This window comes from Solea solea, chromosome 15, assembly GCF_958295425.1.
Source record: "Solea solea chromosome 15, fSolSol10.1, whole genome shotgun sequence".
Lineage (NCBI taxonomy): Eukaryota > Metazoa > Chordata > Actinopteri > Pleuronectiformes > Soleidae > Solea > Solea solea.
This window is the reverse complement of record NC_081148.1, coordinates 11,062,706-11,079,879: the sequence shown is the minus strand read 5'-3', so window position 1 is coordinate 11,079,879 and position 17,174 is coordinate 11,062,706. Positions and strand designations below refer to the sequence as shown.

The 17,174-nt window shown below is 40.7% G+C and overlaps 1 protein-coding gene across 1 annotated transcript in view; it reads left to right on the top strand.

The window, feature by feature from the left end:
- The window catches only part of thada (THADA armadillo repeat containing), an 82,128-nt gene that overhangs the window by 36,093 nt on the left and 28,861 nt on the right, over positions 1 to 17,174 (top strand). Inside the window, exons 29-30 of the mRNA XM_058651826.1 lie at positions 4,717 to 4,885; positions 14,875 to 14,978. Coding sequence (XP_058507809.1) covers positions 4,717 to 4,885; positions 14,875 to 14,978 — 273 coding nt within the window. The remainder of the gene's footprint in view (positions 1 to 4,716; positions 4,886 to 14,874; positions 14,979 to 17,174) is intronic.

Sequence of the window (17,174 nt, the reverse complement as noted above, 5' to 3'; positions counted from 1 at the left end):
CACCCTCCCTGTCTTACTCCTTTCCTTTCCCGTCCTCACTGTCACATATCTCATTTCTTTTGAAAGGGCATGGGATTGCCCATAAACTAAAGTGAGGCTTTAAGAGACACCACTTTTATTTCCTTCCCAAAAGAGATGCTGGACGCCTTCACCGTGTATATGTTAAAATCAAAAGAGGGACAAAGTGCAAAGACAAATTGTAAGTTGTTTACAATTCGTCATTGTCCTTGTTGCCTTTTAAATAAAAAAAGCTTAGCAGCTTAGCAAAGCAAAGGAGTAAAGCAGATGGGGAGTGTGAGGAGAGAAGCCTGGAGTGGATATCATAGGGCATAAATCACTGCTCAGACACTCTGAGGCTGCTGGGATCGCAAAGAAAAATCTCAGCAATGTGAACCTGTCAACATTGGCTGAAGCCTGCCAGTCACAAAAAAAGAAATGGTTTGTTCCAAGTTCGAATTTCAAAATGTGAACTGATACTGTGTGGCTGTGGCCCGTCATTATTTCAATGACTAACAGAGGTTACATTTGCTGATAAAATAATAATAAAAAAAAGTGGTATGCAAGTTTAATTCAATTAAATTTGTATTTGTATAGAAGACTATACATAACATAACATACATTATCTCGAGGCACTTTACATGGTAAGTTCAAGACTTAACAATTATTATAATTCATTTATAGATTATATGACTGAGTATGTGGATGATTGGATGTCACACATACGTAATTTAGTGCACATCCTACAATTACTATGAAAATGTTCGGTTTAAGTACATGTACATGTACATCTACTTTCACTTTACTTTTGTAAAACTAAGCCTAAAACCAGCTTTCTTTTGCAGTCACTCACTACTGCGTATACTGTAGTAGACACAATCGTACAACTGTCATTTATTCTTCTGTAGTTTGTGGGACATAGACTTGTGGAAGTAAAAATTCACCCACCGATTATGAAGGAAATCTACTGATCTGGGACTTGGTCTGTCACCTTTTACTTCACATTATCAAATAAAGTTTGTAGTAGAATTAAACATCAATTTATTAATTGCCGTCAATGAGTTTGATAGCAAATATCAAACACTTGATGAATGAATCTGTAAGTACTTTAGTTTGCCAGACTCTTTTTTTAACAATACCACTGGGTGGCACCAAACCTGATTCTAACTAACCATTAAAAAGTCGAACAAAGACCATTTTGGAAATGAGTAAAAGAGTGGTTGTATTTAGACTGCTGCATATTCCAAAATGATTTGAACTGTCGACATTTGAAATCAGCCACATTCTTTGTTGCTAACACTTGTTCAGTGTCTGTGGAAGAAACAATTTTCCCAGTTCTTTGAAATGAAACCCAGATGAGTCTCATCCATGCCAGTCAGCAGTCTGCCTCCAGACCCCACAGGGGACGACCCTGTTTCTAAAATTACACCCCTCCAAACTGTCATTTCCTTTTGCAAAATAGTTTCAATGGGACAAATTAGTGCAGATAGTTAACATATGGGCCCCAAATGGTGGCTGGCAAATGTGGAAAGTGAGGAATGGACGTGGATCTCGGTCATTAGACGTGCGGGTGTGTGTATGTGCACATAAACTCACATCCACAGGCGTGAACAGCTCAGGAATGCAAACTGTTGTCTGTGTTTGATACAGGGTCTTTGCTTGTCTGGTTATAGGTGTATGTATGCATGTGTGCGTGCGTGTGTGTGTGTGTGTGTGTGTGTGTGAGGGGTTGGGGGTGAAGGAGGCCTGCTCACAGCAGGTGGAAAAGCATTTGTTGACAATTGTTGACTTGTTGCTCCAAACAGCCTTCGCTGTTATATTTTCCCCAGCTCTTATTCTGACCAGCAGTAGCTTTTTTGACGAGCAATTTCCATCGCTCTGTTATAATTTAACTCGCTAGTCATTATTCGCAAGTAACGTTTTCCCCGTCCTCTCACTCTTTTTGTTTTCCTAAGTGTTTTTCTACTTCTTCTATAAGTTGGTCTTTTAACTTCTCTCATCCTCATTCTCTCACATGCTAAAGCCAAAAAAGCAAGCTTACTTTTCATCCCCACATACCACTGTCGTGATGGATAGGTGTTTCATATTTCTCTAGAACCTCCCGCTGAATTTTCCACATTGGAGCTGAGCCTCTTGTTTGGCCTATAAACAGTCTGCAACCCATACACACTTCATCTGCGTCTTTGACTTTTGTTATGCTTGCATAAATGCCAGTGTGTGTTTGGCTATGCACAGCACTCGGGGATTGCTCGCAATACATTTGTAGGCCACAGTTGTTGCCCTGAACTGAGACTCTCCTTGGCTTTTTATAAATGCATATGTTCAGCATCAGTGTAGCCCTTTTCCGACATTAGATCTCTGCATAAAATCTGAAGAATTGGGTCTGGTTATTGTCCGACTTTTGCTGTCTATATACTGTAGGACAGATGCAGCAGCGGTAATCTCTGGAGGATCCAGGCGTATTAGTGCTTAGACAAGTGCCATGCTGTTAGGTGGTGAACGTGATCAACATTACAGAATGTTGCCACTGTACCACCAACAGTTGGCTTTCAGCCTGCTTTAGATTTTCTTTACTTGTAGTATATGTAAGAAAAAAGTTACCACTGTGGGCTAAAGACTGAAAACAGTTTCTCTTCAGTCTACTGGATTTTTTAGGCATGTCTAAAATATGGCTCGATGATGCAAAGCAGCTTTATTTAGCATAACTCCTCCTCCAACCTCAAAATAAGAGCCCTTAGTGCATTTTATTAGCGATTTAACCATTCACTCATGAATAACTGCCCCAGCTCCTTCTCCACTGCTTTTGGTTTGCTACCTAGCTGAGATGTCTTTGTCTTGAAAATGTGTCTTCAAGATAAAAACACACAGAAAAGCTCTGCCGTGTTATTCAGAATTCCTAAAGATGAGGAAATGATGTAGAGAAGTAGATCATAAAGAAGAGCAGACTCCCGCGGGGGACTGAACATGTTGTTCCTTTACATTTTCTTTGAAAAAGAAGTTTGATACCATTTCGTTTACGTTAATGTTCTGTACAAGTACTGAAGAACAGCAAAAAGTGAACAGGCCAGCATGTGTGTGTGGCAGAACTCCCCCAACAGACACAGAGTCATACCTGTTGTTTTCTTGGATAGTGCATTTGGTTTGGGCAGGTGTGAAAGCTCATCCAAACCCCAGTTCTGGTCCGCCTGCAGATATGGCTCTCCTTTCGCTTGCAACCCTGGTGCGGTTCGCACCATCCAGTGAACCAGAGAGAGGGAGTGAGGATAGCTCGCCGCTTCGCCTGCTGCTCATACTGGTCAGCGTCTTGTGAAAAACCAATTAGGTTTGAGCACCAAAGTAAAAACAGAAATAAATTTGGTGTTGCTCCTTTGTTTGTTTTTGTGGTGAAGAAGCTGGCTGAAGGGGATTTTTCGGTCCTGGCCGATCGATGAGCCAGGTTTTCTTCTTCCTCATGCATTTTGACTTCCTGGTCAGAGCTCGTTTCGGGCAATAGGTGCCCAAACGAGCAGCTGTTTGAACTGCATCACATTGTCCAGGTGCCTTGGTCCGCTTACAAAAGTGCTGTGTGAAAGAGAACTAAACCAAATGCAGGTGTGGAATTTTTCAGCATTCCCCACCTAATCAAACCGAGTCCCCTGGACTATCCTGGTGTAAAACTGCCCTAAAATACTGGCTTCAATCTTATTGTATATTATAAGATTATATGACTGTTGTGTGGTGCTGGACAACTGCAAGTCACTTGGGAGTAGTTTGGATAACTATCCTTTTTAAACTCTTGTTGCATATCTTATATGTAGTCACAATTTATTCTTGGCTAAAGATATTAGATTTTCCATTGGGAATCATCTGGTCAGTGATCTTTGTGCTAAGATAATCAGCTGCTGTCTGTACATACAGACAGACAGACAGACAGAAGAGTTGTATGGATCACGCTCGAAGCATATTATTCTGAGATACTGAAGCATCTCAAAACTCCTTTGAAACTGAAGCTTTGTGAAATCTTGTTGGTATTTTCAGTGGGTTGATCTGAAGTCTCTTGGAATAGCATACTTCCTTTAGTAGATCACACTCTGCCTCTGCCTCTTCTGCTCTATTTTACCCCTCCTTTCACCCCCCCCTTAGGTCTTGGTCATGTCCTTCTTTCTTATCAGCGATGGCGGTGTTATGACACTGGAGATGGAAAGACTTATCGGCTTGTAAACAAGGTTAATTTTAGCCCGGACTTGGGGTGACTGGCCACATTCTCCTTCACTAGTGAACACTGTAAATGACCGTGTGTGTGTGTGTGTGTGTGATACAGACATCTGTGTGTGGGCGAAAACAGAATGAAAGAGGTTATTTCCTGGCTGGTTAGGTAATGATTGGAAAATATTTGATTTTGGGATTATTGGTCGTCTGCTGGTCTAGGAGCTATTTTGCTTCTGATTTTCATCGTTGCAGTAAAAGTTTATGCAAAAACCAACTCAGACAGGGAGAAATGAGCAGGAAGAAAATGTACTATAGGTTATATCTAGAGTATACCATGACATAATGTGACTGGAGAACTAAAAAAAAATTATAATTCATCATAATACAGACAATGCTTACAATGGTTACAACAACAATCCATGATCTGTGTTAACTCAAGCATCCAAAAGTTTTATGTAATGCATGATTAAAAGATTATGACACTAACACTAATGTTATTGTTGCTGGTTTCTGTGTCTGCGTGTTCTGCAGATGTGGTCATTCTGCTGTGTATCGGACCAGAGAAATGGCAGCTCGGGCCCTCGTCCCCTTTGTGCTCGTCACCCAGGTGCCCTCCACAATCCACTCTTTGCTACAGGAGCTTCCTCCAGAACCACGGCCCAGAATCCAACACAACCACATCCATGGAACTCTGCTTCAGGTCTGACATTCAGTTAATGTCTATTATGTATTTGTAGCCTCAGATGAATCAAGCGTTGAACCACAGTGTTCATGCGGTGCAGAGGACTACATTACACTCTATGGGGCAGTGGTATCCTGCACTTTAGTCTAATTGAGCATAAGGTAAACAAGGCTGTATGTAGCTGTAAAGACTGTTGTCCTGTACATTTATGTGCTAACGAAAGCTTTCATCTGCGTCTGATGAAGTGCACTTATTTTTCACGGAGATGACATTAGAGCTGAACTAGTTGAATCGATTATTAATTGATTACTAAATTAATCGTCAACTACTTTGATAATGGATTCATCGATTGTTGTAGCTTCTTAAATGTGAATATATTCTTTCTTTCTTTGCTCCGTAAAACAAAGCAGTCATTAAAAAACTGACTCATTTTGGTTTGTGGACAAAACAAGACATTTGAGAATGTCATTATTTCCAGGTTTGACAAACACTGATACGTACATTATCAGACTGTTTTTACAAATTTGTGGTCGTGCAGACACACACTCCAGCCACTAGCTTATTACATGGTGCCATGTTTTCATCCTTCCCTGAAATGAGACCTTCATTTTGATTCAATTACGGATTCAATTAGTCAAGTACTTAGTAAGCCCGGTTGTGCCTTTCCTTTATTTTCACATCTCAAATGCAATGGAATGCTCCTTTTCTGGCCAAAACACTTAGAAGATGTAACCCTGCACTTTTAGCTCTAATTAAGTTCTTAACATGGTTTGTTATAGTTGCGGGAGATTTCTTTGTTCTGAAAAATCTACTTTCGTAATAGATAAAACGATTGTCCACTGCAAATTGAACCCCGTCCAAGCGAAAATAAAATGTTGTCGTAAATTTGCATTTACAACCTTTCTGAAGATGAAATGACCTCAGTTTATAAACGAGAATTTCATGAGCCTGTTAAAAAAACACGGACATCTTGACAGACCACAAAGATGAAATATAAAATCCACCCCACACACACACTCTAACCTGAAGCTTTATCCCAGTGTCTTATTCATAAAAAAAAACCTTTAAAGCTGTGACAAATGTCCTTACAGCCTTGGATTCAAACCAAAATGTGTCCACACAAGTGAAGTAAGACACACACACACCCACACATGCACAGACAGTCTCTGTCAGTCCCACACAGAGCCTGTCCAGACAAGGCGGTTATCGCAGTGTAAATACCAGTGTTTAGTTCTGTCATCGCACTCTGACAAACGCAACCAAACAGTCTGCTGGTAATATCAACACACACAGAGGAAAAGAGGGATTGGGGGTTTCCCTGTCCTTTTTTATTGAATAACACTGATGAGGAGCTGTGGGCATCATGGTGTGGAAGCACCAGGGCCGAGGGTTCAACAACACGAAGAATAGAAACTGCATCATTTTCTTCAGGACTTGATGGAGCACCTGCGGTTTGATAACGGTCTAAACCGCAGGGAGGTCTGCTGTGGAGTAAAGGTCAATGATGAGGAGGAAAGGTGGGCCTCTTAAAGGATTAGAGGAGATTTGGGGGAAGAGAGAGGATTTTAGTTTGCGTTCCTGTCATGGCCTCCATGTGTGGAGCTTGCCCAGATGTCTCCTGATCTGTCTCTGCATTCGTCTCCTCTCATCCATCTCTGTTTCTCTGCTTTCTGTCTCCTCTTTTGGAAAGAAAAACCCCCCAAAAGTCACGCTTGGTACATTTATGACTTCCTGTTCTTCTTGCTCTCCTTTGTCTTTTCTTCTCTTGGTCTTTTCCTTCAGTTGTGTGATAAATGTTGTCACATGAAATCATTTCTGGACCTGTCAGGTAGCTGCTTTGTATGCATTTACAGCAGTTTAGTTACACAATGTGATTTACTGTACATAGTTCTCAAAGAACACAAACCTCCACCAACACGTAAAACGCTGTATCTCACAATGTTGATGTCCATCTACTTATCCAGATCTACTTTAAAATGTTATGAAAATTAGATTTTTGTAAGTCAATCCTTTTGACTTACAGACATGGAGGCAGACAGATGGCACTGAAAACATAACCTCCTTGGCTGAGGTAAACATAGGTCTTTAAATTTTATTCAGCACCGTGCAACCTGACAATCGTATCCACCCATTATAACCACAGGTTCCTTAGTTACTGTTGCTGTGTTTTTTTGGCCAACGTTATTGCAATGACAACACCTTTTGGACACCTACCAAAAGTTTGTTGTAGTATTTGGAAATAGGTTTAAAAAAAAAAAATAGTGTTGCTGCTTTCTTCAGCGTTGACATAACTGAAGACACTCTGTAGCCAAAGCATTAAAGCAGTAAAATGAGAGTGAAAGATTAGATTGGTGCATTTAGGGAAACAGGATGAAACTTTTGAAAGTTTGTCCATTTATTGTACTTATAGACTATATATAAAGTCCTTCAGTTTCCTCTGTGAGGTTAATCAAATAATTTGAATAGCCAACATGGAGTGATTCCACTGGTTGCAAAAAGAAGTCTTTTTGAGTGAGTCTGTAGAAAATGAGTCTACATTTAATTTAGTTAATGGTCTCAATCACTGGTTTCAGGCCTTCGTCAGTAGCACTTGCTGCCAATTTTGTAAATATGTTTCCATTTTGAGGATAATAGACAATAATGTGTGTCCTATACAAGTGGACAACAGTGTGACTGACCGCTGGTATTATCCAACAGGAGCCTGGTTACTGAACTCTGAAACTCTATATGGCACCAGCCAAATCCCAATTCTTGAGGCTTGAAAACGGGCGTTCAGATTCAGAGAGTTCTTATGGGTGACGTCGCGACTTGTTCCCACTTCATTTTATGGCATGTAGTAGCTCTGTTTCTGTTCCCCTTCAGTTTGTGTTCCTGATCATCCAACACATGGCACTGGCACAAAAATGTCTGTATGGGCCTGTCAGACTGCCTTAAACATTTTTATTCCCTTTTTTTCTTTCCTTCCACAGCAGACTGTTAAACCTCACACATACTTCACAGTTACAGGATTTATGAATAATAATCTCTGCTGTTGGCCCAAAAGGGAGACTGAAACATTCACTTTTCCACTAAGTGTCTGTGTTAGATGAGACGGCCGTGTGCTAAGTAAGAAGTAAATTAGCTTAGCTTATCTCAACGTAACATAAAGACTTGTCCAGAGACAATAATGTTTGTCCACTAGCATCTTTAAAGCGCATTTGTGCAACTTGTATATATTAAAAAACAAAACAATGAGCGATGGGATGAGGTATTTGATCTCTTTTTTTCCCCTGGCATCGTAGTAAAATAAAGTAACATTTCTAGTGAGGCACAACCTTGTCTCCTATTTAATAACTATAACAATACTTTTTTCAATAAACCAATAAAAAATGAATTGAATTTACTGTTTTTCACTAAAAGAACCTGAAAATATCAGAGACTGAACCTGACCCGAGACTGCCAAACATTTCTGGATTTCTGTCCGATTTCTTGACCCGACAGGTCCCAATGGGCTCAGGTCAGGTGTCTATGCTCTAATCTGCACACACCATCCGTACTCATGCTAAAGATAGCAGGTGAAGGTTGTAGGGTGAGGGCATCGTGGAGATAATGGAGGCAGATATTTGCTGTGGGAAGAGGCGTTGGACAGTTATAGCAGAAGCTGCAGATCGGTACAGGGTACAACAGAGATAGAGGTCTACAGTGTACATGGGGAGAGGAGCGTCTTGCACTCACTGTTACAGACTGAGAAGATAGTGAGTGTGCATAATAGGAAGTGTATGTTAAATAGACTGTGGTAAAGTTAACAGACTTGGGAGAAAGGGGATGTGTCTGTGTGTTTATGCTGAGATGATGAGGGCGTTGTGTTTAGCCTTGGGCTAATGTATGTAATAGTGTGTGTCTCTGTGTGTGTTTGTGTGTGAGAGCGAGAAAAACAGGTAGCAGATGTTTCTGCTGGAAGGAGGAATGACTTCCTCTGTTATAGTCAAAGAAACAAATGTGAGTGGGCCAAGTTTAGAGCTGGGAACCATCACCGCTTCTGAAGCAGAGGCTGTACCACCCTGCTGACTTTCTCACACACAGTGAAGATGTCTGTGTTTCCATCCAACTCCACGTCCCACTCCAGCGACTACTTCTGTATGTTGCACATCCTGTCATTGTGAATTAGGGCTGGTTATCCTTACTGATTCCCTGAATTTGATTCCGATTCACAAGTTCCCCATTCGATACAATTTTCAGTTTGATATTATTCAATATTGATCAATGTAGAGAAGTTGTTACATTAATTAACTTTTTTAAATATGGTACAGTTCAGTTTGGACATGGACTGCATACATGCCCTCTTTTCTCATAAGAAGAAAACAACAGTGATGTTCTGAGGTGACAATAGAGGACTCAAACCATCTGAAAAGCAGCGTGTGAAAGTATTTATGGTTCTATGTTAACTAATTGCTGCAGCCCTTGTCTATGTAATCCTGAGGAAAACCCAGGTGTTAAATTCTGGTGTCAGACCGTGACGGCACCCATAGGAATCTGAACTCTTGTTATGAAGCCTCGAGAAACTCTTATTGGACGACCAGCTGTCAATCATATGTACCATTATTTTAACACGTCTGCTTTTGAAAATATCAAACTAGCGATTGGGGCCATTAACTCCTCAAAAATAATTTAAATCAAGCATAAAGTAGGTTAATTTTCCCCACAGATTTCCTTTCAAACTTTCATCTTTTTTCAACAAATGGAGTTGCCCCCTGGTGTCTGGTCAGTATGTTCACTTTGGTTTTTAGGAGGAATCTGGACCTGATCCCGGGGTGGTTGCTGCAACACAAACACTGAAGCGAAGGAGAACAGCAATGGAAGATTCAAATGAATTAATTCAATCTATTAATAGCCCAGCCCTATATTTAATAACTGAAAATACAAGTCACTGACCAAACACTCTTGATCAGTGATAGCTGTTAGAATAAAGAGCTATAGAACACATATTTTAACTGAAGTATTTCACTGACAGCCCTTTCAACGATCAACTAATGAATGAGTGAATTTATTTATTTGATAAATTGAACATACATAATAATTACTGACGCCTTATACAACGTCATCCTACCACCTTCTCGAGTTCATCACAGCATTGGAGCTGATACAGTTGAGTCTGCTTGTTTTACAATGTAAAAACAAATTCCTTGCTTGCCCAGATTCTTTTACGTGTTAAGCCAAGGGGGGAAAAAAAATCCAGTGAAGTTTTGTTTAACATTTCAGATGAAGAAACAGGGAGTCAACTCCACTTCCTGTCGTTGAAGTGGTCGACGTTTTATTGCCTTAGGAAATGCTCGCACTAGTGGTGGCAAGGGGCGTACTGACTGTCAGCCGCACACAGACACACACACACACACACTGCTCTCACTGCTGACATAAAAATACATAATACGTATAATACATAATGGCAGAGGGGGCTACTCCTCCCCAGAGACTCTTTGAGATGCACTGGTCAAACATTTGACACAAACATGTTGTAACACAGACATACACATGCCCCTTAATTGCCTCGGTTGCGGCATCCATGTTCATATCCTTATGTGAGGGAGTGTGACTTGGTGTCTCAACTGCATATGGAAGCTTTTGTTTGTGCAAGAATCTGGCTATTTAAAGTACGCAAGCGTGTTTATTTCTTTTTATATTTAGCCCCGGGATCTCTTTTTGCCTAATTGGGCGCGTCCACACTTTGCCTAACCCCTATTCGGTTTTATGTGAATGCCGATTTATATGTTTCTTTGTGCATGTGTTTTACTGGACTGAACCACGAATTGGCGTGCAATTATTTGCACTTGCTTTGCACGTGCGTGTGTGTTTGCGCGTGCGTGCGCACTTGCTGCCGCGTGTGGTCAGTCTGTGGTTGCGGCAGTGGGAGGGACAGCAGGGCAGGCTGATAACAGAGTCTGAAGGGACCTCACATCCACCACCACTATTTTTACCAGGCCCAAAAGAGGCATAAGGCTCGTTGCAACACACACTCATACAAGCGTTTTAATGCCTCACTAGAAAACAAATCAAACGAATGTTCATATATGTACATATGAACATTTGTTTGATTTGATTTATACATAAAGTTGCAACCCCAACGTCTAGAGCAGGGGTGTCCAACTCATTTTTGTTCCGGGGGTCACATACAGCACAATTTGATCTCAAGGGGGCTGGACCAGTAAAAATAGTAAAATAATAGCATAATAACCTATGAACAACAAGAACTCCTTTGTTTTTTCTCCATTGTTTTACATTTAATGAAGGATATTTTTACAAAACATGACATTTCTTGAGAAATATAAGTGCAATTTCAACAATATCATGCCTAAATTTACTATTTACACAGCACAATGGATCTATAAAGGCACAAACATTTAGTCACGGGTATCTGGAGCATTTGACATTACGTTTAGATTAGTGTGAAATTTTAACAAATTCATCCTGTGGGCCGGATTGGACCCTCTGGCGGGCCGGTTCTGGCCCCCGGGCCATATGTTTGACACCCCTGGTCTAGAGGGTGGAATGTTATTGTAGTAATATATTAGAGGTAATAACTCAATATTAATGATGGATTATATAGAGGTCTCAGGTAAAACCTTCTGCTCTTCGTTATAACCCTCTAGTATCGTAACAATGTCATTTAGAGCAGAACATATATTAATATTAAGGCCAATGATTAAAAGAAATCCATTCAAACAAGGTTGTTTGGACCCTGAGATGCAATGTTGGTCAGAATTACTGGACTTTCACTAACTGTGCACATTTAATTTTCTTTAACAGTAAGCTCATTCACTTTTTATATATTTCAAGTGTGTGTAAGTTTGGTTCAAATTTGAAATCATTCTCATGATAAACGTCTGCAGTTGTAGTAGTTGTGGCAGCTCTGTGCTGCCGTCTTATCTTCTTCCATTCATTTAGCTTGATCCAATCCCAACATCTCCTCCCACATGGGGTGTAGTTTAGTACTCTGTCTTTTTTGGGGGAGGAACAGGGAGGCTGCATTTTTCTATAAATATTCCAGTTTTCTCTGTACTGGGCTGGATTGAGCTGGTTCAGCCTCCCAAGCCGGGACTTCCCAACCCGATGGATGAGGTGTAACTGTGGAGTGCACGGAGAGGAAATGAAGACATAAGGCTTCTGGTTCCAGTGTGTTCTGGTTCAGTGATGGAACCAGAGCCTGGTGTTTTACATATGGTTTGCAGTTTTATGGAGGGAAAACAACAACATAAAAACACATCTGTATGTTTCTGTGTAATTGCATGAAACAACACTGGACCCTATGTTTTACATAATCTACATTTCAATTAAAAAATAGTTAAATCAGTAATGATAAAGTTCTATGAGTGGATCAAAAAGAGTTCTTGTTGAGTTTAATGTCATGTCAAAATGGACTGTGTTATCATAAACACACATCTGAGGCCATATTTGATTAGGAAAAATCGTCCTTAATCTCAAACCCTCCACTTAATTCAAACCTCGTTTTTGGATTTGTACAGTGATGCCAGACTTGTTTTGAGGTTATTTTAGGTCGGTATCATTGTATTGAACAACCCAGTTGATGGTACAATGCTGGAATAATTAGCTTTTCTCTTGTCCGTCAGAGGATGCATGAAGAGATCACTGTGTCAAACATGTCGATTTCTCCACAGTTGAGCTATGATTTGGAAATTGGCCAAACCTGGTTGAAGCTCACTCTGAACATTCCTTGGAATTTTTAGTTTTGTGGCATTTAGGGAAATGACTGTGAGTCGAGGGAAGAGGCAGGTCCAAGTGTGACCGATTCTGCAGAACCTGTTTTTTTTTGACAATGGAATTGCTTGGGTTCAGTATTTGGTTTGGGTTTCAGCTCCAACTCTGACTCCTTGTCGGTGGAAAAGCCCTTAGAGAGTGACAGCGAAAGAAAGACGGATATAGGGGTGTGGAAGCTGTTTGTGTGAGCCAGTGGGTGTTGCCTGGGTGTGGAGACTGCTGGAGAAGAGAAGAGGCTGGCCAGGTCTCAGTGGCCAGGCTTGGTGCTACGTGGTCGGCCTGGTTTTTCCCCACGTTGCCTTCCCTGCATGGCGTAATGAATGGCTTCCTACTGGTCTGTGGCCGTGGCCCCGGCTTAAAGAGTATACTTACCAAGGCCCAGAATACACACCCCAGCCAGCCAGCCTGTGTCCTGGCCTCCGAACACTCCCAACCGCCAGTCCACCTGCTACAAACTAGTGCACTCTCGCTGTCACATTAGCCACAATGAAAAGAATGATTTGATCTTCAATGGGAAAGTGTTTTGATCGCTGCTGTCGCCACAAGCTGTGTCGTCTAATGTCACACATGTATTTCACACGGGTTAGAATCCAAGTACAAGGAAGAGCCGATGCTCTGTAACGGAAGGGATGATGTTCACCGTCTCCCCTTAAAGGCAAAGTTAGGTTTACCGCCTAGTAGTTTTTAAAATTGCTTGTCTGGTTGTCGGTCTCCACATTATGGTTACATTCACGTCTATATGTTTTAGATTTAAAATGGCATTTAAATGAAAACAATATCCATCCAGATGAGCATTTCACCGTTAGTAGTAATCAGCGTTGATACGAACACATCTGGAAATACTTCTCATATGACCGTTCACATACAGTGAGCATGCATGTGCCAGTATAAATAGGAAGTCTTTTTGTAGTTGGTTGCTTAGTTGCAGAAAATAAAGCAAATTAGAAATGGCAATGGCTGAAAGTAACATTGGGGTTTTCTGTTCTTGGATCTAAGACAAGTTGAAAATGTTACTGACAGTAGGCATTAGTAATGCTCTGCATTTGCCACTAATAAGAACTAATAAGAACATGGATGCATCATCATTTCCAATGTTTCTGTCCGTGACAAATTCTGCCCCTGGATTTTCAAACTAAAACAGGCCAGTAGCAGTTTTAAAAATCTGGAGTAGCGTAAACATAGTGAATGAAATGTACTCTAAATTAAACATTTGCTTCTGTGTTAGTGCGTATTCCAATTTATACAACAACAGCTGGGATATACCAAGACATGTCATCAGTCTATGACAGGGTTAACATGCTACGACCAAAAAAAACACTTTCACAACAAGAGGTCATGTAGTGTTGCAGGTTGAAGTCAGGATTTATTTTGCTGTGAGGTTAAACTCTTACCTACAATGCAACCAAATACACATACTGAAGGAGTATGAACCTTGGTTGAAGACGTTTGGTTCCACCATTTGTGCTTTTTGATACGAAGACCCTTCTAATGGGTGAGTGTATATGTGGCAACATTAATGAGAAACTGATGTGTGAATGATGGTGCTCAGTGTTGGGTATCGATGCCGACTTCCTGAATTAATTTGATTCCAAACACAATGTCTCGATTTGATTGAATTTGAATTTTGATTTGATTCAGTATCAATTCATTTCGAGATATTTTAAGTTTTAAGAGATTTTGACTGAACTTATGCTGCAAATTGAATAAAATTGTATGTATATAACCTCTTAAACCAAAGGAATTGACAGAAAAGTGGTTACATTTGTGCAGTTTTTATTTATTATGACCATAAAGCGCAACTCTGCAGTACAGTTGTAGATTCAAACTCTAAACCTGTTCAAGTTCAAAAAAAAAATCCATCCTACGATTGCCGTCAGACATTTTTAAGTAATTAACAAGTTGCTCAGCAGAGGGTGCTGTGAGCGCAAAACAAAACTGCCACCCTCAGTGAACAATGGCAGCAACAAACATATTTCTAGTTCTACACCATAGCTGTAGTTTAGCTGTTAGATTAACCGGAGCTAACAACTCATGGTCATGCAAGACTTTTGTATTGTATTGTATTCATAGTCTTGTGTGATGTTGATTGTCTAAATAACATATTAAAAGATTGATTTAAGGTTTTTATGAATCGGTATCTGATCTTCAAAATGTAAATGGCTGTGAATTGGAAAATGTAATGTTTTTATTACCAGCCCTATTAGTGCTCATACACAAAGGTTTAACTGTGTCTGTGTACTGTATTTATGTGTTTACAGGTGCTGTTTCTCCTACGCTCCTACCAGACTGACTCACACAGACCCCTGCCAGCAGGAAATGGCATCAGCGAGGCCCTCACTCAGCGCTTGTGGCTCGCCTCTCGGTAATCCTAGACACACTCGCACACACACGCACAGATAAGCATCCTTCCTTCACTCCCAACTCCCTCACCAGAAGAATAGCTCCTTGTCCCAGTGTTCATCCCCTCCTTGGCTGTGTCCGCTTCATGTCCTGCCCAGGCTTTGATTTCAAAGAGACCGCCTGCCGTCCCATCCACACACCCGTACACACACACACACACACACCTCTGGCCCCTCTCACCCAAGACCGAGACCTTAAGATGGGGCACAGATATTGCCCCCTCCTGCCCGAATGAGGTCAGGCCCAGGTCTCCAGACTCCACCGTGCTGTGGCCTATAACAGATAACACTGGGTTCCGGAGTTCGCAACACAAGCCCTGCTAGCTCCGCTTGGTTGCACTGATGAGCCTTTATTAAAATGACGGGGTGAATTCTTGCTTACCGGAGCACATCCACAGAGCAGTCTGTTTGATCGTACAGCTCCACACAGCCCAACACTCCCATCCAAGGACATCACAGGTCAGAGGTTCTCCGTTTTTGGTAAAACGAAATCTGCCTCTCTCGTCCAGAACACCACTAATTTGAAGTGGTCACCTTCCAAAAAGGACGGAATGCATTGTTCAAATGGTGAGAGTCACCGTTGGGTTTTGGCCTCACACTCGCTCTGTGTTGTCATTTGGGACTTTTGTCTGGCTCAGAGAAGGCGTCGACGTAACGCTGACTGCCGGCACTCGTTTAACTCACTGCAGCTGACTTAGTGGTTGGGTGGTGCAGCAGCAGACTCATTACCAATTAGAACATCCCCACTGTATTATTTGGAGTGTGATCTGTCAATTCAACTTCAGCATTCAGCTTTACATGCACATTACATTTAACTCACATTCATTACTTCAAATGACTAATATTGTCTCAAATATGTTGTCATTTAAGATACATAAACAATCCCCTTGCCTCTCTTCTAGTACGCATGTACTGTCTGTGTGTGTGTGTGTGTGTGTGTGTGTGTGTGTGTGTGTGTGTGTGTGTGTGTGTGTCCTTTTTAATCTCTTTTTAATCCTTTTCTGGCTTGTTTCTGAGTAAGATTTGAGTCATAGATAGATTATGGGTAGGGTTAGACTTTGTTTAGACCGTCCAAATAAATGGAAGTCAATGCCGTGTAATAAGAAGATTAGCTGCACAAACCTGTGTGTGTGTCGTGTGGATTTGTGCGAGGGGATGTGCGTGTTATTAGTATCTGATGAAAATATGACGTCAAGATCACACACTGTGGCCCTTGTTTTCACACTTTCACAGCGTTGCGGTCGTACACTTGACTGAGTGCACACACTTCTCTCTGCCCACACACGCTACTTCACTTCACACACATTAGGCTGCATGCATGTAATTTCTGGCAACGTTTACAACTAATGTAACGGTAGTAATTCTTCTGCTAATGCATGAGTCGTAGCGTAAGTAGTTCATTGCTTATATTAAAAAAAAAAAAGTAATTGATTATATTTATAAAATGATAGTGAGCAAATACAACTGGTGCCTTGATCATATGTCTGGGGGCATTTCATGTGATGGGTCCACGATCTTTGCTTCAAGGTCTCACCACAAGTGGAGCATGCATCTTCTGCTATAAGCTGTTGACTCAGTGAGGACAGTAGGTTTCTGTTTGAGTTGTCAACATGATATCATTCCAATTTATTATCCAGTCATGTGCTAAGAAAGATGTTGCTGTTCGTCTGTTGTTTATATATGTGTCTCTTTAAAAAAAACAAAAACAACAACTTGTCCAGCATTTGGAATTAATCTGCGTTTTAAGTGTGTGCTGTCCAAGCTGGGCAATCATAATGATTAGATTTGATTAAATTTTGACTTAGTTTAGTTTAGTTTGTTTAGTTTAATTATTCATCTGTGACAGTTTACCAAATAAATTAATCTTAGCAAGAGAAAAGATGCTTTTTTTTTTTTTTTTTAACAGATTTCACTCTCTCATGATACTAACTGCATTGTGTCCTCACATTTAATCAACCCTCATTTAATAGGTAATTGAAGACTTTGAATATGTGGTTTTACCAAACATCTGCAGAAAAGGGGTTATTCGATTCAATAAAATTTTATTTGTATAGCACCAAATCATAACATGCATTAACTCAAGGCACTGTACATAGTAAGGCAGAAACTTTTACAATATTATAGAGATAAAAAAACAACAACAATTCACACCATGAGCT